The sequence below is a fragment of the Podarcis muralis genome, chromosome 8 (assembly GCF_964188315.1).
Source record: "Podarcis muralis chromosome 8, rPodMur119.hap1.1, whole genome shotgun sequence".
NCBI lineage: Eukaryota > Metazoa > Chordata > Lepidosauria > Squamata > Lacertidae > Podarcis > Podarcis muralis.
The window spans coordinates 86,400,162-86,424,276 of NC_135662.1; the positions used below are offsets into that span (position 1 = coordinate 86,400,162).

The window sequence follows — 24,115 nt, forward strand, 5'->3', positions numbered from 1 at the left end:
ATTTCTTCTCTTCCTTCTCCTTGTTTTATAGCTCAGGACTCCCTTCTCTGCCTGTCTCCATATTCAATTATTCAGTGAACCAAGATGCTTCCACAGGGTCCATTGCACCCCCCCCCCCAATCCTGCTTGCCTTCACTAATTTGAGGTCATCTTTGCTCATTTCTCATTGAGCTGATAAATATGTGGCTGGTCGGTACAACTTCAGAATGTAGGTAGAGGCTCACATGAGTGAATGTTATTCCACATAGAAAAATATTTCCTGCACATAGAAAATTAGCCTTCCTAGCTTTGCCTTCTCCCTGGCATCTAGTTTTCTGCATGCAAGGAGTAGTTTTGTAGGGTGAGACATTCCATCTTTAGGAGACACTGGTCCTAAAAGATTTACATTGGCTCCCAGTATGTTTCCAAGCACAATTCAAAGTGTTGGTGCTGACCCTTAAAGCCCTAAATGGCCTCAGTCCTGTATACCTGAAGGAGTGTCTCCACCCCCATCATTCAGCTTGGACACTGAGGTCCAGCTCTGAGGGCCTTCTGGTGGTTCCCTCGCTGCGAGAAGAGAAGTTACAGGGAACCAGGCAGAAGGCATTATCAGTAGTCACGCCCACCCTGTGGAACACCTTCCCATCAGATGTCAAGGAATGCACAACTTTCTGATTTTTAGAAGACATCTGAAGGCAGCCCTGGATTAGGAAGTTTTTAATGACCGATGTTCTACTGTGTTTGATGTTTTAATTTGCTGGATGCCACCCAGTCAGATACTGCTACTACCCAGTCAGATACTACTACTACTACTACTACTACTACTACTACAAATAATAAAAAATATAATATTCTGTAACCACTGCTTCATTCAGAAAATATGCAGCTGGGATACAGGGTTACCACCTCAGTGAATACTTGCTTCCTGTACTTCTGATTATATTTCTGATTTTAACAGCCCACACAAATAGCCATATAATTTCTTCCCCAGCCATCTCCACATCATAGTTAAAAGCAGAATTCCTCTTTCTATTCATGTCATCTCCCACTTCTCACCAGTACTTGCATGTGAGTCCTTTTCTCATCTGGAGAACCCCCCATCCCGCGTAGATATACTAAAGGCAGCCATGCTCCCTTTCTGTCTCGGAACCCTTAATTTAATATGTGCACTGATGCAGATGCACAGAAAACTAGGTCAGTGACTCCAAAACCTTACCCATAATACTCCTAACCTATGGAGTATGTATCAGACAGGGAGGATAAAATGTTAAAGGAAGCTATTACAAGGCATTGCCTCTAAGTGAATGATGCCCATTCCTCCCTTACCCACCCACCAACCCACCCCAAATCTTCCCGTCTCCCCCTGGAGTCCTGCCAGGGAGTTGGGTTCAGTGTGCCACTTACTTGCTGTGGCGTTGGCCCTGTGGCAGCGGAGTCCCTCCTGCAAATGTATTGCAGGGAAGCTTCTTAAAAAGCAGAGATTCCTTTTGCCTTCAGATTTGGGCACTAGTGGGCTACCCTGATGACTTAACAATAAACGCGAGAGCTCAGTGGCAATGCAACAGTGTCTCTGATACAGTGGTGCCCCGCAAGACGAACGCCTCGCAAGATGGAAAACCCACTAGACGAAAGGGTTTTCCGTCACAGAGGTGCTTCGCAAAACGAATTTCCCTATGGGGTTGCTTCGCAAGACGAAAAAATCTTGCGCGTCCCCGCGGTTTTCCCCCACTCCCCCCCCTTTCCTAAGCCGCTAAGCCGCCTATCAGCTGTTCCGCTGATAACCCGCTTAACAGCTGATCGCAAAAAGCCGCTAGACAGCTGTAGCACTAATCCGCTAAGCTGTCAATGGGCTTGCTTCGCAAGACGAAAAAACCGCTAGACGAAGAGAATCGCGGAACGGATTCTTTTCGTCTTGCGAGGCACCACTGTACTCTGTTTACATAGAAGCACAGGACACGAATGCTTTGAAGGAACGTTGGCTGCACCCCTCAGTCTGTAGGAAGGGAGAAGGAAAGAGACTCTGGCAGGGTGTTAGATATTGCTAGTGTCCGGAAGGAATCCTTGAGATCAAATCTGCATTTTGTTTTCTTAATTTATGATAAAATACTTCATCCACCTTTCACTGTATAGTCCCAGGGCAAGTTAAAACATTACAGTCATGCAATTAAAAGCAAGTAGAACAGTTTATACAATTATATAAACTAGCAAAAAAATCTGAACAAAAGAAGCATAGTGTAGGTTAGGTTAAAGAAAACAGGAGCGGTGGGTCCCAAAGGATTTGTCAAAGGATAAAGAGGCCTTTATTCAGAAGCTGAATAATGATCTTGCTAGACCCACTGTGTGACACACCAGTGACATGTTTCAGTGACATGTTTCAGATACACCTGCAAGCAAACGCCCGTCTGAAAGAGCTCCTATTGCTCAATCACTCCCATTACAGTTGCTACCAGTTGTGTGGCATTTGAGGCAGAAGACAGAGAAAGATTAAGTGTCTTTCCCTACTGTCTTCTATTAGCTACTTCTGACAAAATCAATTAATGGCGGAAAGGTGGTGGGGGAATCAGGGCCGACCTGAGACGTTCAGCTGCTTGAAGCAAAACAGAAAATGGTGCCTGCCTGCTGAAGCCCAACTCCTGTCCTGGGGGCTGGGGGGAGGGAGGAGTCCAGAGAGGAGCAGTGCAGGATACTCCTTGGGACCTGGATCTGCCCTCCCAAGGCCCCCCCAGTCTGCCACCTGAGGTAACTGCCTCACCATGCCTCATGGTGAAATGCTTAATTTTTTTAGCTGTGAAGAAATTGCATGCTCCCCAGCTTAAAGTGAGACGGCTTCTCAATTGCTAAGACCCTTCATTCCTCTCTGGCCCACAGCAAAAGCGAAGGAGGAGCAGGGAGAGGAGAAGGTCCAACAAAAGAAGAAGACCAGGGAGCTGAGAGTAATGGATCCGAAGATTGCACAGAATCTTTGTGAGTAGTATGATTTAGCCAAAGTGTTTGTGGTACTAAGGGAAATTGCAGAGTGTGCTTGAAAGGCTTAGGGTGAATTAGTCAGTGGAAGTCTGACTGGAGGTTTTGTGCTTCTCTTTGACTGTGGCAGCCATATTTCTGGGCTCCTTCCGCATGCCTTACGAGGGAATCAAGGATGCCATCCTGGAGGTGAATGAAACTGTGTTGACTGAGTCCCTGGTGCAGGTGAGCAAAGACTGGAGCATTTGAGACGTCCCCCCCCCCCTTTCAACTTGTGACCACCATATGTCAGTCATTAAAGCCTGCTTTTGCTATCCATGACTGGGGTCCTGGCAGTTGATAGCCACATCATATGCATTCAGGTTTGTGGATCACAATTTGTTTCAGGCCCTGGTATAATAGAGAATGGAGACCATGCTGCAATGTGAACCCTTTCTATTTTAATGCTTGCCATGCAAATTCTGTCCAAAAGGCTGTTGAGGAAATATTTGCCATAATGTTCTTCCTTTCTTGAGTGGGGAGGTACCCACAGCCTGGAATAACTCACTCTATTCTGCCCCTTTGAAGAAGATTCCTTAGCCGTGACAGGAAGTGCCAGTTGTCTCCTAGGTCCAGTGTGGTCATTTTGCCTAGGAGTCCAGTGCGAGCAATTTCCTTCTCTTCTTTCTCAGAACCTGATTAAGCTTATACCAGAACCAGACAAGTTGAAGATGATAGCAGAAATGAAAGAAGACTATGATGAACTAGCTGAGCCTGAGCAGTTTGCAGTTGTGGTAAGTGAGCTGCTTTTGCCTCTAGAAAAGAGCAGAGGGAAAGCATATTTTTCTGAGAAGAAGCTGCTGAACATGACATGTTCAGCATAACATGTACATGACATGGTTTTCTTCATTTTCTTTCTCCAAACTTCATGTGTCCCATCCACTTTCCAGAGATTTCTCTGTTACTTCCATGCTGTACACTGTTGTATGTGAGGACTGACAAAGTCCTCTGTGTTCCCTGTTATCTGGACTTCTAGGAAATGGAAAAAAAAATATCAGAGAGCAGTGGAGGATATGTATCTGGTATTGGCTTCCTCCACCCACCCACCCACCCACCAAAACCGTGGCTACTGCATAGGGGTCATTACTATTTTTTATCCTTGCCCTCAAGGCACCTGATGCCCTAAACTGGGAGAAAAGTAAGATTTGGTAGTCAGACAGACACCTTTGCCAGGAAACACTGTTTCCTTGTCCTTGTTGGAGTGTCCTACTGAAAGCCACAGCTAGATAGCACCTGGCTCAGCAAACAAGTAGTGTTGCTTTCGGCTTTGAAAGAGAATTTGAAGGTTAGATGCATCAGTGCGATGCCAGGGCAAGGACAGGAGTCCTAGCAACAAGTGAGCAATTTCTGTTATGAGCCTGTGCGTTCCAAGGAAGACATAATCAAGGACAAGCCAGAAAGGTTTAGATAGTACAAGAAGTTCCTCTGAGGAAACACTGACTTTGACATTTTAGTCTCTAGGACTGAGTACTGCAAAGGTCATAGATACAAGAAGCAACAGAGCTAGAGCTGATATTTCTCTGAGAAAACCAGACCTTGCTAAAGTCAAACTGTTTCTTAGTTATCCTTCCACAATGTTCATCCCGTATTCAGAATAAAACTTGTAGTTCCATTTATTTCAGTCTTATTGAGCAGTTGCTGCCATACATCCTACACTGTCATCCTCAGAGCTGGATGCTATAGACTTCTGAAGGGGAAAGGTTCTTTTTCTGCTTTCAACATGCACTTTTCCTACAAAGTAACGCCTTAACTTTATCTTCTCTTTGTTTTTATTTGTAATAATGGCAGGGAAAACCAGAATATTTAGTTGCATGGGTTTTGCAAGCTCCTTTAAAGCCAATTAATATTCTTTAAGAATCACAGTGTATGTGCTGCATTGGTAGGTTTTTTTATATTAAGCTGGTGTCAAAGTGTTCAGCACCATACAAATTCCACAACATGGATCCTGAATAAACCACAATTGCTGATAAATATCCTTTCTCTTCTTTCCCCTCTTCTCTACAGACCACCTTGGTTCCTTGTCATCCTTGTCTTCCTTTTCCTCCATCTGTGCATGACAGTGTTATTCTGTCCCCTTTCCTTCCCAGATTAGTACAGTTCCCAGTCTGAGGCCCCGTCTCAATTCCATCCTCTTCAAGCTGCAGTTTAATGAGCAGGTGGAAAACATCAAACCACAGATAGTTTCTGTGACAGCTGCCTGTGAAGAGGTCCGCAAGAGTGAGAGCTTCTCCAACCTGCTCTCCATCATCCTCCTGGTGGGCAACTTCATGAATTCTGGCTCCTCAAATGCTGATGCCTTTGGTTTCAACATCAGCTTCCTCTGCAAGGTGAGCTTCTACAGGCAGAACCTCTGCAGACAGAGCTGTTCAGGTCATCCTGACTCTACAAGCTGCTGACATCTTCTGGGGCTGGGGGAGAAGCAACTGATGAATGGCATTCATCATATTTGACAGAGCTCACAGTAGCCTCTTTCTCCACTCTCAGCTCCGAGACACAAAGTCAGCTGACCAGAAGATGACTTTGCTGCACTTCTTAGCTGAAACGTGTGAGGTGCGCTATCCTGAAGTGCTGAAGTTTCCTGATGAACTCATCCACGTGGAGAAGGCTTGTCAAGGTATTTTGGGGCCGGTGTTTGTGCATGCGTTCTCTGGCTGCAGCTTACCATCTCAGGCTTTTTAATGTGAAAAAGGGACTCGGAGAGGCAGAGCATTCTGCTAAAGGCTCCTAAAGGTTTGCCCTTTTCAAACATCTTTGCTTGTGCTTCACTTTGCCTCTCAACAACTGTTTCAGGGCTGCAGTTTTTTCTTTTATTATCCAGGGCTGCTGCTTCTCCTTCACAATAGCACCCCAGCCTGAGATCCCGTTGTGAACCTTATTTGTTATTTTTTTCCATTTTTGTCCCAGTTTCTTCCATCACGGACCCCAAGGTGACATACACTATGTTCCCAGGCAATCAGCCATCAGGGCGCTGACCAGACCCAGACCTGCTTAGCTTCAGCAAGGTTGATTGCCTCGTGGGCCTTGGGTCCATACCCAGGGACCGTGATGATATTGCTGTGCCCAGTAACCAGTCACATTGGGCAATGTTCCTGCAAGTAATTGAAACCACTTCAGGGTGAAGGAGATGCTTCTTGTATCCAATTGCCCACAGTAAGGTGGTACAAGGTGGGGAGTGTGGGCAGCTGCCTACCAACCAGGCAGTGCAGGTGTTTCCTTGCCCATAATTCTACCACTTGTGCCATGCTACTGGTAAGACATTTCACTCATATTGAGCCTTATTCCACCACCAAACACCAGGAGCCTTATAGCCTGCAGCTAGGGCATCGGGGTTTTGGGGGTGTGTGGGGGGGAGTCCGTTTTGGCTCAGCCTTGGTGTATTCCATTTTGGGAGGCAAAAGGTGGTCTTAAGATGTGGGTGGTACATAAGCCGTAGATATGTCCTGTTCTGACAGTGGACAGCTAGATGAATTTGGGAAGCTCACAAAACAAGGCATAATAAAGGCTACAGCCCTCTTCTCTTCATCCCCAGCATCCAGCCACTGGCAGAGTGCAGCTGAGGACTGTGTTTACTGTATAAATCAATCCGGGTCATATCAGACATTTTGACTGACTGTATGAAACAAGCAACCCAGGTTCTTTATTTATGACGTTCACTTGTGTTAGGGGAGAAGAAGGACATTCTGAGCTATGTCTCAAAATCAACTATCAAAAGACCAAGATACTCGCTTTTGGGGAAAAACCAAAGCTTAGAAGCTGGGAACTCCAAGACCATAAATTAGAACAAGTCACAAACTACAAGTATCTAGGAATGGTGGTACAGGTGGTACAGGTTGCCTCAGGAACCAACAAACTACACATAAACTGCATCGGGAGTTCAGCGAAAAAAACCGCAAATTGTATTCTTAAATTCTTCAGAGCACAAGGGGGCTTCTTCGTCCCCGCAGCTCTAAAATCATACAAGGCCAAAACTTTGGCACAACTCCTCTATGGTTCCTTTTTGGGTCCGCCTTCCTCTGCTTTCTCCCCACTTGAGAGAGTTCAATCTAGACGACTTAGAGCTCTCCTCCAAGTCCCCAGATGTGTCTCAAACGCATGGGTGAGATTGGAAACGGGGATGATGAGAGTGGAGGCTAGCATCTGCCTAACATCAATCTACAAATGGCTGACATTGAACCTGCTCCCCCGAGGGATAGCCCCATTGATCCTCTGTGACCAATTCCAGTCGGGCTGGCAGACTGCAGTCCTGAACACCCTCCGGAAACTGGATTTTGCCCATCAAGCCCTTCTAAGTCTGGGTTTGGACCAGGCAAAAGCTACGGTCAGGCAAAGAATATTAGACACCGAGAGACAGCAGGACTGTGCAAGGTGCCCCAACTATAGAATCGGAGAAATCGAGAGAGATATAGCCGCACCGGCAGCATATCTCTTCTTTCTCGTATCTAGGGATGCAAGAAGGGCCTTTACACTCGCCAGAAGCTCAGCTCTTCCCTCGCCAGTCCTGGATGGAGCCTTTAGAAGGGTCCCATATGCTCAGAGACTTTGCACCTGTCCATTGGGAGAGATAGGAAGCCCAGAACACTTGTTGTTTAGATGTCCCTTTTATGAAGAGGCACGTAGTAAGATCACAGATCCCCTACTGGTGAGGCCCACCGACCTCCCGCAAAAGCAAAAATTTGGAAGAATGGCAGATGCAATTGATGGACTACATGGAATTGACCGAAATGACTGGCAGAATCCGAGATTTGGGAGAAGAAACAATGGAAGAGGACTGGAAAAAGTTTAAAGACTATCTACAAAAACAGTTTAAGTTGTATGAATCTTAAGAAATTGCGTGATTTAGGAAAATATGGTTCTAGCAAAGTTATGGCAAACTCAGGTTGCAATTAACGGATAACAACTATTTTAGGTTAAGAAACTTAACATTTGAGAAGTACAAATTAAGATACGACACAAGGTAATAATTTGCTAATAATTTTTATTGTCAAGAATGCAGGGTAAGGGAGATGTGAGGAAGTCCTATAAGTTATATAAAAAAGTTATGAAAAGTTTTGTTTTTGTTTTTGTTTTTGTTTTTACTTTTTATATGTACAATGTTGATGTAGTTGTGTGTTTTATATGTGCTTTATGTTTGAAAACTTAATAAAAATATTTATTTAAAAAAAACAAAAGAAAAGAAAAAAATTGACCTTTTGCTGTTGGGCAAAGATCAGAAGATGACCTGGATGGTCGCCAGATTCTGTGTACAGATCTGTAGGCGCAGACCATCGCCCAACTCAAAATAGTCAGGCATGAAAAGCCCCAAACACGGTTCCATGGGTGATTCTGAGTTAACTCCCTGGGGCAGTTTATTGTTGTTCATTGTTTCTAAATTTAGTGTTGTACATTGTTTTAATTGTCTGTTTTAACCATATTTGCACAGCAGTTTCTAATGTTGTGAGTTTCTACACTTGTTTTAACTGCGTGTCTTTGTTTTTAGTTCTTATCTGTTTTAATTATCAGTTTTTTATCCATCCATTATCCGTGTTTAATCTTGTATTTTATTCAGATGTTTTATCCTATGCCTGTTTCCTTGTCCTCATTTGCTCTAACAATTATCAGTTAAAAAAAATCCTAACTGCTATTTTATCTATATGCTTTTTTTAATCCTGGTCTGTGACCGTAATAAAGTTCATTCATTCCATTCTGAGCATGATGGCAGGAGAATTGTCGTCACAATCACTCTGCTGTCCATCTGTCCTGTCTCCCATCTTTCTTGCCTTGGCTGCTGGGTTGCTGCTGTGGATTGAGAGTCACTGCCTAACACGGAAGGAAGGAGAGGGAAACATTAGAGCACTGGCCATGGATGTTCATTTTGTTCCGTGATCAGGAGCTCCCAGCTGCCTTCCGGGCTCATTTCCCTATTATAAACACACATTTATCCTGCAGCTAGCTGCCATCAGCTGCCACGCTTTCCTTTGGCACCCTAGTAAATGAAGCACTAATGTTCAGCCCAGATAAGACAGGCTCATAAGGCTGCCCTCATTAGCCCACCTACCTAGGTGTAAGCCTCACTAAATTCAGCAGGACTTACTTTTTTTGAGTGGACATGGTTAGGATTGTGCTGTTAAGTCTCGGAATGGCTGAGCATGAAAATTAGTATTAGATTTCTATTTCACTCTTCCAAAGGAGAAAACAACGAAGTAGTAAAAAATAATAATCAGGAAGTCCCTGGTTCAAATCTTGCCTTTGTGATAAACCCATTAGTTGACCTTGGCAGCCACTTTCTGGCACCACGAAACTTGCAGAATAATGCAGTCAGGTTGGGAGTGATGAAAATGAATTGCATGGACCAGTGGCTTGACTTGATGATTATTATTTATTTAAATGTAAGCTAAGCTTACATGGGGTCACGAAGAGTCGGACATGACTAATTGGCTAAACAACAACAACAAGCTAAGCTTTAATAATAAAGAAAACTGTAACAAAATAGCATAACGAGAGAAACAAAATACAGCAACATGAGGCAAGTCTGAGGCAAGGAACAAGAAGAGACAGTTTGCCCTTCTTAACTGACATTCTTAACTTTCCTTCTTAACTGACACTGAAGGGAGGGGCTGATTCTGGAGCAAAGCACACAAGCCCCCTACTATTATGGCAGCACCCTCATGGGTGCCTCATTTCATGCCCCCCACCTCTGCCAGAGAAGCGGTGCCAGTATAGGTGCCCATTTCCTGCTGATTTCCTGCAAGATCTTGACTTGATGTTAGGCAAGCGTCCCCATGTTCCACAGTTGGGAATAGGATGTTAGACTCGGTGGGTCATTGGTCTGGTCCTGGAGGACTGCTGTGATTATTTCCCACTTGGAACGTTTTGCTCTCTTGACTGTTTCTTGCTTATCTCAGAGCTGACTGGTGGACACATTTCCTTTAAGAGGGCATTTTTATATGCTAAACAGATCCCCTGAGAATCATGGATAATGTCGCTTCCCTCATGTACTGTTACAGAAATTATCCCTCTGTGTGATTCCTTGTTCATTCTGTTCACCACATCACCGTGTGTGCTTTTTAATGGTTGGGGTTTCTTTTGTTTTAGCAGTTCATACTTTTTTCTATCCCAGTCTGGTGAGTTGGGGAAACCACTACCACAGAGAAGTCCCTAATAGCTAGCCCTGCCTTCTGGTCTGATGGGTGGGAATATCCTGAAGTTAAAATTAAAATGCCCTCCTACCTCCCTCAAGAAATTACAGTGAGCAAATTCCTTGTTTTCTGATTCCTCTACTCCTGCTTTGTCTTCCCTCCACCCCAAAGTTCCTGCAGCGGATTTAGGGAAAAGCCTGGACATCATGAAGAAACAGATTTCAGACTTGCGGCGCGATGTTGACAAATGCCCCAGCGCTACAGAAGAGAAGGATAAATTTAAAGAGAAAATGACGATATCCTTCAGAACGTTGTGAACTGGGAATCCCTGAGAACAGCATGTAGAATAAGGAACTCTATGTGTGCTCCTGGGGAACCATCCCTTTTGGATTCTTTCCTCATTTGAGGGGGGGGGCACTAATAAGATACAACCAAGGGGAGCTGCCAGGAAGGCTCTCTTCTCCAAAGTCACAGACAATGACTGCACAGTTGTGATCACATGGCTGTACAGTGGTACCTCGGGTTACAGACGCTTCAGGTTACAGACGCTTCAGGTTACAGACTCCAGTAACCCAGAAATAGTACCTCGGGTTAAGAACTTTGCTTCAGGATAAGAACAGAAATCGTGCTCCGGCGGCGCAGTGGCAGCAGGCATTAGCTAAAGTGGCAGTGAAGCATTAGCTAAAGTGGTGCTTCAGCAGGTTAAGAACAGTTTCAGGTTAAGAACGGACCTCTGGAACGAATTAAGTTCTTAACCCGAGGTACCACTGTAGTTGTTGTTTATTAGATTAATAGCTTCCCCAATCCCCAGTTTAAAAGACCATAGATAGTTTAATAAGCCCAAGGCCTGGGAGAAGAGGAATGTTTTTACCTACAGATATGCAATGAAGGCTCCAGGCCAGCCTCCCTGGGGAGAGCATCTCACAAGCAGGGAACCTCCACGGAAAAGCCCGTTCTTGTGTTGCCTCCCTCTGGCCTCTCATGGAGGGGGCACACGAAGAAGGGCCTCAGATTATGATTGCAGGGCCCAGGTCAGTTCATATGGTGAGAGGTTTTGGTGGTGTTGGGGAGGCATTCTGTACCTAAGGGACCTCTTCATTTACCACAGGGTTAGTGCATGCAATGACAAGGTCTGGTCCCAGATTTATTTATGGCTCAAATTGGAGCAAGTTCAAACTTACTTAATACTTTTCCATGTGTGTCCAGCTCATTTTGTTGGCAGTAGGACCAGATGTATGCCACCTAACAAGATACAGTGGTATCTCGGGTCAAGTACTTAATTCGTTCCAGAGGTCCGTTCTTAACCTGAAACTGTTCTTAACCTGAAGCACCACTTTAGCTAATGGGGACTCCTGCTGCTGCTGCGCCGCTGGAGCACAATTTCTGTTCCCATCCTGAAGCAAAGTTCTTAACCTGATGTACTATTTCTGGGTTAGCGGAGTCTGTAACCTGAAGCGTATGTAACCTGAAGTGTATGTAACCCGAGGTACCACTGAACTATCCTTTGGAGTCTCCAGCTATGTGTATGGGAGGGTTCTACAATACATGGGTGGGTGCTGTCAGGACTGGTGGAACTAACTGCTTATAATAGAGAATTCTTAGTGAGCAGATTAGGCAACCCTGCGCCACAAATCAATGCTATGCGTGTAGAACTCTGAATTGCAGGTGGGGTTTTTTTTTGCGGGGGGGGGGCGTGGAGAGAGAAGTTAGTTGGTTTGAAACAGAAATACAGGCAGATGACATGGAATGGGGAGAGCAGCTGAGAACACTGAGGGTCACCTGCAGATAGAGCTCTTTTGTTAAACTTAGATTGTACCTCCACTCAGCAACTGTGATCTTTGACTCAAGTCTTACAGCTTTCTTAAGGAGGCTGAGGAGCAATATGAGAAGCTGCGGATGATGCACTCAAATATGGAAAACCTCTATATGGAATTAGGACAGTATTTCCTGTTTGACACCAGTAAAATATCTTCTGAGGAGTTCTTCACTGATTTGCACAACTTCAGAATCATGTTTATGGTGAGCATCCCCTCTGGCCTGCTAAGCTGCATACAACCCTCTGCTCATGCAAACCGCTTTGCTTGTGTCTGACTTGTGAAAGCCCACCCAGCGCCGTGCCTCCAGCAGCACATGAAACAGTGCCTGGTGGGAGACAGCCCCCTCTCATTGCATGAGTTTTCCATTTTGCCCTTATTAGGCCTTTTGCAGAGATTTTGGTGGAGGTGTTTTTGAAATGTGTTTGTACACTAGAATTGCTACTCTTGAGGCTTCAGCTCCTCACCTAAAGGTGTGTGTGTGTGTGTGTGTGTGTGTGTGTCAATGCCTATTCAGATAATAAATGTTGTTTAATGTGTTTGCATTGCAGTTATACAGCCAAATCTGCTGAGAGATAAAGCATGCCAAAGGTTTTTCTTTTTGCATATTTTTTAAAAGAGTTCTGGTCAGACCAGAAGTGTAGTGTGGGTTTTGGTGCAGTAACATGCATGTGTCTGTTTTCATCTGAGATGTTGGAAGGCATATGGCTGCATTGTGTCCAGTAACTAGCATTTACTTCCTAAGAACTTGGAGGTTTCATTTAACTAACATAGCTAAAGTTGTTAGTAGACCCAAGTTACACAAACCTGTTGAATTCTTTTCTCGCATTGTCCTAATTCTTTTCTTGAGCTACCTTTTATGCCAATGAGAAGGAAACATCAGGTGGACATCCTTGCCATAACTCCCCCGTAGTCCATCTTACCAGCCAACTGTGTCTGGTTTTCAGCAAGCCGTAAAGGAGAATCAGAAGCGGCGGGAGACGGAAGAGAAGATGCGTAAAGCTAAGCTTGCCAAAGAGAAGGCTGAGAAGGAACGGCAGGAGAAACAACAGAAGAGAGAGCAACTGATAGATATGAATGCAGGTAATGTAAAGCAGCCTGGTGGTAAGAATAGGGAAGAGGGGACCGAATGCAAAACAGAGGGACTTGGCACTGAAGTCTTGAGTGAGTACAGTAACAGATCCTGGCCTAGTGATACTGATTTCCTAACAGTGCCAGTGGATTTATTCTATAGTTGTCTCAGTGGATGGAAAGCTATTTTGAAGGGGGCAGAGTCATTGCAGGAAGGAGGGTCAGTGCCTCCTCTCCCTTAAGGACCCCATAAAAGTTCTTTTGGATCAGACCCGGAGTCCAGCATCTTGCTTGCAACTGTTGCCTTCCAGTCTCCTTGAAGAGATAAGGAGGCAAGAACCCTCCACGCACTGTTTGCCCCCTAGGGGTACTGCCACTGAACATGGAGATTCTATTTAGCCATTATGGCTGTGTGGAGGGGAAAAGGAAGCCAAACTTAAGCCCCTTTAACTGACAGGCACATCCCTAGTTATATACCAATTTGCACCTCAATCATAGAAGTTTCAGTAGCAGCAGCTCTTAGGTTTGTGTCTTGAAATCTGAAGAGGCTCTTCATACTTGGCACAGACCTACCCTGGACGCACTTTGGAAGTGAAATGAGATTAAGTAATATTCATGGAGTCACATTTTGATAGCCTCAGCGTGTCTTCAGCTGGGTGTAAATGGGGTGGGAAACTGTGATGGACCACAGTTTTCTGGTCCATTTCCATCATATCTACATGAAGCAAAATGACTCTACATTTATGATTCTCTATGTACAAGTTTAATGCAACTTTCGATATAAAAGTGCTTTCTGTGCAGGAATTTTCTGGTTTAGTGGGCTTTGTTCATCAGCATGGTATGCTTAAATGATTTCTTTTGGTGCTTTCTTCCTCTTCCTCTTCCTCTTCCTTTCAGAGCTCAGTTTGATTTTGCTCCTTTCCTTTTCATGGTTTTCCATGGCATTTAAATCCTGTGGAATCCCTTCCAGTACTTTGCCTCACTTGTCTTCTTTCAGAGACGAGTAAAAACTTTGTTCTGCCAAGCCTTGAGAGCTAAGCTCTTTGCTTACTGCCAGGGCTTTGAATTTGTTCTTGTGTATGTTTCAGCTTGCATGATGGTCTATGCTCAGTTTTTCCTCAGCAAACAGCTTTGAGAACACTTTGTAAATAAATAAATGGGGCTAGATAACAGCAGTACCACTTTAGCCCAGGATTATTTAAGACAGTAGTTCATTATAAACAAGAAAGAGTCTTGTAGCACCTTAAAGAACAACAAATTCATTATGGCTTAAGTTTTTATAGATTAGGGCCCATGTCATCAGATGCATGAAGTGCTATACAGTGGTACCTCGCAAGACGAATGCCTCGCAAGACAAAAAACTCGCTAGACAAAAGGGTTTTTTGTTTTTTGAGCTGCTTCGCAAGACGATTTTCCCTATGGGCTTGCTTCGCAAGACGGAAACGTCTTGCAAGTTTGTTTCCTTTTTCTTAACACCGTTAATACAGTTGCGACTTGACTTCGAGGAGCAACTCATAGCACGCAGTGTGGTAGCCGTTTTTGAAGACTTTGGTGATTTTTGAAGCTTTTCCAAAACTTTCCCGACACCGTGCTTTGCAAGACGAAAAAAATCGCAAGACGACAAAACTCGTGGAACGAATTAATTTCGTCTTGCAAGGCACCACTGTACAGACTGTTTGCATTTTATTGCTCTTTGACTCCACTGAACACCATTATTTCTCTCTACACCAAAGTGTGTGTGTATATACACATGCCAACTGAGGAAAACATTTTATATGTCTGATGAACTCTAACCTATGACAGCTTCCACCAGGGATAGCCAATGTGGTGCCCTCCATATGATGATGGGCTCTGTCAGCCCCTACCAGCATGGTTAGGGGTCAGAGAAGATGGAAGTTGTGGTTTAAGAACAACATTACCATTAATGATGATCTTGGCCCATTGGTCAGAGTATATAGCCTCAATTCTGGAGGATCACGGGTCTTCCACCCCTGTCTTTCTCCACAATGAAGTTGTTAATCTTTAAGATGCTACAAGCCTCTTGTTGTTTTTGTTGCGGTAAACTAACACAGCTACTCCCCTGAAAGCGTAGGGTATTGTAATGGACCCTGGAACTATGGACTGAGCTCACTTTGCTTGACTTGCATGTCTTGCAATTGAACAGCAATTGTGTGACTTTATAGTACTAATTTACCCCTTTTTAATGCAGCAGTCACATATCTAAATAGATAGCATTTGTTAATTAGAATCCTATCTAGATCTTAGTTTCTAATTGCCTAGATGCTTAGAAGGCTTTAATGAAGGCCCTTTCGTCAATTTACAGTTCTGATTCATGCCTCCAATATTAGCGCAAGTTTTCCAAATGCTGGTTCTGATCGCCCAGCCAAGTGACCGTCTGCTAATCTGTGTCTTTCCAGAAGGCTTCCTTACATACAGACACAATCCTCTCTTAGCTACCAAAAACATTCCTTTGTTAGAACATATGGACTCAATTACTACCCCTGTCTGCTTATTTCCTGTCTCCCGCAATTTCCTGCCAGTTACCCCTGCCTTTGAGCAACTCGAAGTTGTGCTGAGTGACATGGCTTATGGTTCTCCTCACATTCCTTTCCCCTTCCCCCACAATTTTGTCTTGGATTACTGTGGTGAAACAGTGCTGTGAGTAATATATAAGCAGAGAAAACAGACCTGGCCTAGTGAAAGAAGGATGTGAGGGAGATGGAGGGCCCCCATAGTTCTCCCTGAACCACTCCCAATTTGCCTGAACTATTTTGTAAGTTCAATGGTGCCAGCTCTTGATTTCTGTAGATATGGGACCCCTTTCACTTCTCCCTCTCTCCACATATTTCACTAAGCTTCAGGAACAAGCAGAGAAACAGCAGTAAGAAGGGGTACCTCCATCTCCCTTAGGCCAGTGCTGTTTTCCTGCTTCTTCCCTTAATGAAACACAGAGGTGGGGAGAAGAGAAAGGGGTCCCTTATCTATAGAAATCAAGAGCTGGCACCATGAAACTTGCAGAATAATTCAGTCAGGTTGGGAGTGGTTCAGTGAGAATGAACTGCATGGACCAGTGGCTTGACTTGATTATTATTATTTATTTAAATGTAAACTAAGCTTTAATAATATTTGGGATGCGGTTGGCACTGTGGTCTAAACCAGTGTTTCCCAACCTTGAGCCTCCAGCTGTTTTTGAACTACAATTCTCATCATCCCTGACCACTGGTCTTGCTAGCTAGGGATGATGGGAGTTGTAGTCCAAAAACAGCTGGAGGCCCAAGGTTGGGAAACACTGGTCTACTCTAAACCACTGAGCCTAGGGCTTACCGATTGGAAGGTCGGCGGTTCGAATTCCTGTGATGGGGTGAGCTCCCGTCGCTCGGTCCCTGCTCCTGCCAACCTAGCAGTTCGAAAGCACGTCAAAGTGTAAGTAGACCAATAGGTACCGCTCTGGCGGGAAGGTAAACAGCATTTCTGTGCGCTGCTCTGGTTTCTCCAGAAGTGGTTTAGTCATGCTGGCCACATGACCCGTAAAAACTGCGGACAAATGTAGGCTCCCTCAGCCAGTAAAGCGAGATGAGCGCCACAACCCCAGAGTCGTTCGCAACTGAACTTAACTGTCAGGGGTCCTTTTTAAGCTTTAATAATAAAGAAAACTGTAGCAAAATAACATAACGAGAGAAACAAAATACAGCAACATGAGGCAAGTCTGAGGCAAGGAACAAGAAAGAGACAGTTGGCCCTTCTTAACTGACATTCTTAACTGTCCTTCTTAACTGACACTGAAGGGAGGGGCTGATTCTGGAGCAAAGCGCACAAGCCCTCTACTATTATGGCAGCACCCTCATGGGTGCCTCATTTCATGCCCCCCACCTCTGCCAGAGAAGCGGTGCCAGTATAGGTGCTGATTTCCTGCAAGATCTTGACTTGATGTTAGGCAAGTGTCCCCATGTTCCACAGTTGGGAATAGGATGTTAGACTCGGTGGGTCATTGGTCTGGTCCTGGAGGACTGCTGTGATTATTTCCCACTTGGAACGTTTTGCTCTCTTGACTGTTTCTTGCTTATCTCAGAGCTGACTGGTGGACACATTTCCTTTAAGAGGGCATTTTTATATGCATGCCTTTTAGCTGTAAAGGAAATAAACAACTATCTGACTTTTAGAAGACATCTGAAGGCAACCCTGTTTAGATAAGTTTTTAATGTTTGATTATTTTTATCATGTTTTTAATATTCTGTTGTGAGCCACCTCAGAGTTGATGGGGAAACCCAGCCAGATGGGCAGGGTATAAATAATAAATTATTATTATTATAGCTTAGCAGGTTGAATATACAGATATAGGTCAGGTGTAGCAGGTTATTTTTGCCAGCAGGTGGCGCTGTGGATAATGGATTCAGACCCACCAAAAGTACCCAACAGATGTTCTAGTGTGATTTTATAGGTTTATGTTTAGCCAGGAGCTGTTGCCACGGAAACCAAGATTTGCAGGGCGGCCTGTGAATTAGTGGTTAACGCTTTCAGCACCAGGCTCCCTGTGGATGGGAGCCGGGGATGACCACAGTGGAATTAAATGAATTAGAAACATTTGTGCTCCTGCAGATAATGTAATCTTTGGGCTCTCCTTTTCTCAGCAGACATATTTGCAGGGCCTTTGTATCCTGGCAAGGATGTTAGAGGGACCAGCTCCCCGAATGCAGAGACAGCACCAAATCATGAGTTTTCATTCACAAAACCTTAAAGGCTGCAAGAGCTTTTGCTTCTGCCATGTTTCCTCTCACCCCTCATAATGTCTGTAGAAGGTGTCGCTGGTTTCCCTTCTTCCTGTGAGAAGGGATACCAAGCAAAGGCACAGCCCCTCAGTTCTTTTTTCCTGCATCTCCTTTGGGCTGCTTTAGTGAGGTTATCTCCCAGAGAGGCTGAGCTGCTCCTCTGGCAAGAGAGGATCATGGCAGTGCACAGCTTCTGCCAAAGGAACAATGCAGGGGTCTCCCTTGGCACATGGTTTTTGGACCAGGAGCATCCTTGTTGCTAGGGGAAGGCGATCAGTTGAGACAGGCCAGCTAATCTCCTTAGTAGCCAGAGAACAGCTGAGAGCAAAAAGGAGATTAATGGGAAATGGATGGCACAAAAGCCCTGGGGGTGCTAATCACATCAAGGCAGCAGAATAGCCCAGTAGCTGGACCCATTAAAAGCTGCTGGGAGCCTGCCAGGAAGCCCCCCACCCCCACTGCAACATGTGTGTTAGAGGGGGGAGCTGCCTTTCAGAGGGATTCCTCCCAAGCCTGTCTTTAGGGATGGACGGACTAATCAATATGTTATTTTATTGCATTTTGCTTTTCCTTTTTTATCGCAAATCATGTGCTGTTTTAGTGTGTGTGTGAATTAGGTCAGTTTCCTTTAAAACGGTGACCAGAGAAAAGGCTCTTCCATCCCTGCCTGCCTTGCCATTGCGGGGGCAGGGGAGGCCTGAGCCATTCCTCAGCCCTGTGATGGAATAACTGGAATGAAGCGAGGAGAGCTGCGATGGGGAGTTTCATCTCAGTTTTTGTGCTGATAAAGAAGGAATTTATTTCCTCTTATTAGTAGAATAGAAAGCATGATTGCTGAAGGCCAAACCAGCCGTGCTTGCCAATTCAGTTAAGAAACTGGGGTGGGGGGGAAAGCCCGTGAGTGACTAAAGGAAAACCTGCCCCTTCCCTAGCCTGACCTTCTCAGAGTTTGCTGCTTGGAGACATTTTCTTCCTGCATTCTCACTTTGATTATCAGAGGTGAGTTATTAAAGCAGTGAGGTAAGGCAGGGGAGGAGTGGTTTTTCTTATCTCCCCCCCTCCTTTTAACGTAAAAGTTAACACTAACACAAACCGGCAGGTATGGTTCTGAATCTAATGTACAGCAGAATTGTTTTTGGGATTGCAGCTCTACATAGTGTGAGTGCCTAGTTTAATATTTCCCCATGTCATAAAAAGAACTTACTCCCCATGTCCGTTAGAAATCACTTTGAGAAGCATTTTAGTGTGGCTTTCTCCTTGACATGTCAATTTCCCACATGTATAAAGTTCTTTTTGTTTGTTTACAAGGGAGTGCATTCAAATATACATTCCATCCTTTCCCCAATACCTGCACCCTGAGCCAGAAAATATTTCACCATGCACTATTTGATGGGAGCCTGGTGGGTGATCTTCCCATGCGCTCCTTGGACAGGTGTCTTGGGAAGCGGTATCCACCTGGTAGATGGTGTCATCTTTTGCATCTGTAAGAATATGAAGGCAATGTGAGTCACCTTTTCTTTTTTCTTTTTCTTTTTGCACTTTGCAGAGGGCGATGAAACAGGAGTCATGGACAGTCTAATGGAGGCCTTGCAATCGGGAGCAGCCTTCCGTAGGAAAAGAGGACCACGCCAAGGTATGTTCTGTTTGACCCAGAAGTCGGATCCTCTTGTTAATCAAAACTGAATTGTATGGAAGAAAGATGAAACTTCAGGCATGCCAAGGAGTTTAACTCACCAAGCACACATTTGTGGCATGATGGCAACTCACAGTTTTCTGTCTTTGCCATTCTGCTGGCAATGTAAGAGCCAACTTGATTTTAAAAAATTAGTCTTCAATCTGGCAGCTAAAAAGTCCTTTGCTTATCTTTGAAGTTCAGTGAGTGACCTTGGGCCAATGTTCAGTATTGGGTGTTGGTTTGTATTTATATACAACCTTATGCAGCATTTTTGTAGCGGGTGCAACTGAGACCAGCTTCTTCACTTCAGAGTGGGTATTTGAGATTCGGGGAAAGACCAGACTTCTCTAACTCACCCATCAAACTTGATGGGTTTCACAGCTCTTGAATGCATACCTGTGGCAATGATTCGGTAATTAATCTGCTTATAGATGCCTTTATGCCTGAAGTGGTAAGATGTTCTATGAAAAGAACGTTTGGGAGAGTATTGGCAAAAGGATGCTTGCTGTGTTTCCATGCCAGGACTGTTCATTTGTCTTGAACTCCTTTTCCCTGCCCGACTGTTGCTTCCTCTTAATAGCCAGGTGGTCTACAAGCCAAAGTACACCTTGCAGCTTCCTGGATTCTGTAAGCCATGAGAAAAATCTGGAGCACTTTTAGCTGGTTGACCCTATGGAGGAAAGGACATGTAACATGGGGCAATGTGTTAAAGAGCTCTTATTTAACATCACAAGTTCAGTGAGCAGCTCAAGTTGACTAAAATACGTAGTAATTACAAGATGAAATCAATAGTCCCAACACTATTTAAGCTATTAGGCACTCCCTGGTTCTTGTGGTTCAATTTGACATTTGGAGTACAGACAATTTAAAAAGAAAGTTTGGATGGCTTCACCACTTTTTCCTTTTAAGTCTCTCTCGTTACTACAAGAAGCCTCTGGGAGAGCTCATGTCCAGAAGGGCTGATTTTCACATGATTTCTGACAAGAAAAAGCACAATTTGCTGATTCAGACAAAGCTGCTTGGTGCAGAATTATATTTAATGCCCCATTAATATACAAGATAACAAGATTGTTCATGCTTTTTCTGTAAAATGAAAGGTCTTCCTTCATGGTAAATAACTTTCTCTCTGTGTCTGTGTGTGTATGTGTAGACATTTCAAAGAATTTATTTACAGGAAAAACATGAAATAAGTGTAATCAATGTGTGTAATAAAAGTGTCCTTTCACTGATACTTTATTATGTACAGATACACACACATACACAAATATACATATGTCTTTCCATTAACTGATCATTGGAATGTTATATTTAATTTAATAATGTGAAGTAAGAATTTGATAATATGCAGGTCTTTAGAAATTGACCAATTTAAGTGTTAAGTAATTTTATTAAATATATGAAAGCATGTTAGTTTCAAATTCTTATGGCATTCTGAGGTTAGAAATGGTTATGTGTTTGAATAGTAATTTTCTGAAGAAGCAGACATTGCAAAACCCTATGAGTTAGGCACTAAATAGAAGTAGTTCTGCACCAGTCGTTCCTCAGTTTCGCTTTGATGCAGCCAAACTCACCTGAGGAGTTGTAGATAACTTGCAGAAAGTCAGTCAAAGCAACCCAGAGCAGGTAACAGAACAAAAATGGCTTATTTTGTTACAACCTGCTGCATCTTAGATAATTAAGCTGAAATACTAAAATTTAAACTGCAGTACTAAGGTTTAAGCTTTTTTTGCCACCTTTTGGGCCATTGGGATCAAGTAGATGGTGCTTCACAGAGCAAGAGAGTCTTCACAATGATCTGCCTTTGCATTATGGCAGGGAGGAAAGGAAAAGAATCCCTAAGGCAGGGAAACGTTGCATGAGCTGGTCTTTTGAATAGGTAGGGCAGGGTTTGGCCTGTTTCACATGCCACAGTAAGCCAAAGTAGTCATCTGTATTCAAGGTTTATCCTGTAGTTAGAAACTGTGGTTGCAGTTGGGGAACCTTCACTATGATCCCCGGTTTGGACAACATGCCATGTCAAACCTTGGTTTAGCTGCTGGCCTGTGCTGAGCCCGGGGAGGAGCAAAGCAGCCACAGTCTCCTTCTTGGGATAGCAGCAGCTGCAATAAGCCTGCCACAATCACTTTATTAGAGTGTTTTAAGGCGGGTGGCGCTGTGGTCTAAACCACTGAGCCTTGAGCTTGCCGATCGGAAGGTCAGCAGTTCGAGCCTCTGCGACGGGGTGAGCTCCCGTTGTTCGGCCCCTGCTCCTGCCAACCTAGCAGTTTGAAAGCACACACACACACACACACACACACACACACACACACACACACACAAAAAGTGCAAGTAGATAAATAGGTACTGTCCGGCGGGAAGGTAAATGGCGTTTCTGTGCGCTGCTCTGGTTTCAGTGTTCCATAGCACCAGAAGCGGCTTAGTCATGCTGGCCACATGACCCGGAAAAACTGTCTTCGGACAAACGCCAGCTCCCTCGGCCTGTAAAGCGAGATGAGCACCGCAACCCCAGAGTCGTCTGCGACTGGACTTAACTGTCAGGGGTCCTTTACCTTTACCTTTAAGGGCTTTTTAGGGTTAGGGTTGGACTTAAGTTGCTCTGCACTTTTTCAGCAGTCTTAAGGAGAGAGCTAAGTCAGCAGGCAGGGCATGATCTCTCAGCAGCAACCAACCTTTAAGAGGGGCCCATGTGTTGAACAGAGCAAGGGTTGAAGATCCATGCAGTACTGGTTCAATTCTTACAATATACCAATCTGCCATTTAAAAAGCTTAAATTTGGGTTGGTGTGATGTCTGAATGGAGCCACTGTTCATTCACTGCTGAGTATTACTTGAAATTCCAGCCAGTTTCTGTGTTGCTCCATTCTGCAGATGTGCCACATATTTCTGTCTATACAAATAATAAAAATGGAGAAATGTTCTCGTGCTACAGGTGGCACTGCAAAAGACAGTGTGACAGCTTACCCAGGTGAGCCGTGGAGGGACAACTGGAACATGCTGCCCTCCACCCCTGTGCACACATTGGCCCTGCTCCACTGGCTCCTCTAACTGCCAGCCCTGGGGCCCTTACTGCAGAGATATAGATGGCCAGTCTGGACAGTTTGGGGACCTTAGGCTTCTCCAGCTGCCACTGATTAGGATTAAGAGTCAACATGGCAGGAGGAGGAGCTAGGAAAGATGGAAGGTAACCACCCACGCCAGTTAGGATGAAGAGTCTGTGCAGATAAATGGTGGTTGCAGCATCAGATTCCCAGGCCAGCTGGCAGTCTCTTCTGGCCTCTTCCCTGTGTTGCTTCTTCCTCTCAGCCAATTTCAACCTGGCAAAAGGCACTTCTAGGTGCAGAGGTCCCTTGGGCCTGTAGTGACAAAGATGTATAGGAGTAACCCCAAATTGATTCTGATTTCTCCAAAGCTACTTCTCTTTTCTGCTTCAGCCCAGTGGTGAGACTTGATTTCCAGGTTCATGTATGCTCAGAGCTATGAAATTAACAGGAACCATCTAAATAAAGTAGAGCAGAGATGTACTGCTGATCTCTCCAAAGGGTTTTGCTACTCTTTCACTGGAATCATCTACTGCTAACATCATGTGCCCTCAAAGAGAAATTGAGACAGCCCCTCCTCATAAAGATTTGGGGGCAGGGAGGGATGCTACATCCTATCACTGCCACAGAGTAACTGCTTATCAACACAATTGGCTCTGATCTTTGACTTTGCTTTTGCTGACGAGCAGCTGTCGCTATTCAGTGGCACTGGCATATTCATGCTAGGATGTGAAGGAATGAAAAAGCGAATAGCCCTTTGTGGGCTCCACTGAATAGCTTAAGTAGTTATTGTGGGATAAGTCAGCAGGGTTATTGTTCCTGCTAGTTCATTAAGAAAGGCCTGCCAGTTGCTGCCGTCTGCAGGGAGGGGAATGCACAATAGCCTTGTGTCTGTCCCCATGCAGCTTGCCTCAGTGATAGTCCTACAGTCATGGTTTCAGCCTGATTCAGACAGCCCTTCTGATTTTGATTACTCATCTTGTCATTGATGTCCACAGCCCTGACATCATGCAGACCATCTGCTGCTATGGTGATGGAGTTCAGATTATGAGGTCATTCCACTTCCTTGATCCAGCTCCTTTTGTTTAGTCTCCATCTGAAATAAAAACCATAACACCAGAAGCTCCATCCACATGTTTTAGACCTAGTTATTTCTAAGACAGGTGGTGAATCTGGTCTGTAATAGTACTTAAGGTTGTAGGTGAGCGCTCCCAAGATGGAGTGCTCCATACAAAGGGTAGGAATCCCTTCACATAGAAATCTGGCATGTTAGGGAGAAGAGCATTTGTTCATAGAAGCCCCTGTGCCCTGCAGTCTGAAGTGGTACAGCCTGGGTATTAATTTTTAACCTCTGAGAACTAAAGCACAATGTAATGGTTCTGTGCTGACTTCGTTGCAGGGGGGAAATGACTTTATCACCTGCTTTGTTCACATGCTTTGGCAGTCAGTATGGCACAAGCTCACGCTTTTGAATTGTGGGTCTCTGGCTGTCCCCCTGCTCCTCATATTGATGGAAGAATTAGGGACCAGTCAGCTGCGAAAGCGTGAACTGATCAAACGTACACAAGGCCCTGTCTCTTGCAGTATCTTATGGATCATAAGCCCCCTGTAAATACATACAGAGCCCAGGTACTCTGGAATTGTGCAGAGGGGTT

General features: G+C 44.6%; 1 protein-coding gene across 3 annotated transcripts in view; it reads left to right on the top strand.

The window, feature by feature from the left end:
* The window catches only part of DIAPH1 (diaphanous related formin 1), an 84,668-nt gene that overhangs the window by 55,941 nt on the left and 4,612 nt on the right, over window positions 1-24,115 (top strand). For all 3 annotated transcript variants that reach the window (XM_077933470.1, XM_077933468.1, XM_077933469.1), the window contains 9 exons: window positions 2,848-2,943; window positions 3,074-3,168; window positions 3,615-3,716; window positions 5,070-5,309; window positions 5,467-5,596; window positions 10,269-10,393; window positions 11,952-12,116; window positions 12,859-12,994; window positions 19,295-19,381. In XM_077933470.1, the coding sequence (XP_077789596.1) occupies window positions 2,848-2,943; window positions 3,074-3,168; window positions 3,615-3,716; window positions 5,070-5,309; window positions 5,467-5,596; window positions 10,269-10,393; window positions 11,952-12,116; window positions 12,859-12,994; window positions 19,295-19,381 (1,176 nt within the window). The remainder of the gene's footprint in view (window positions 1-2,847; window positions 2,944-3,073; window positions 3,169-3,614; window positions 3,717-5,069; window positions 5,310-5,466; window positions 5,597-10,268; window positions 10,394-11,951; window positions 12,117-12,858; window positions 12,995-19,294; window positions 19,382-24,115) is intronic.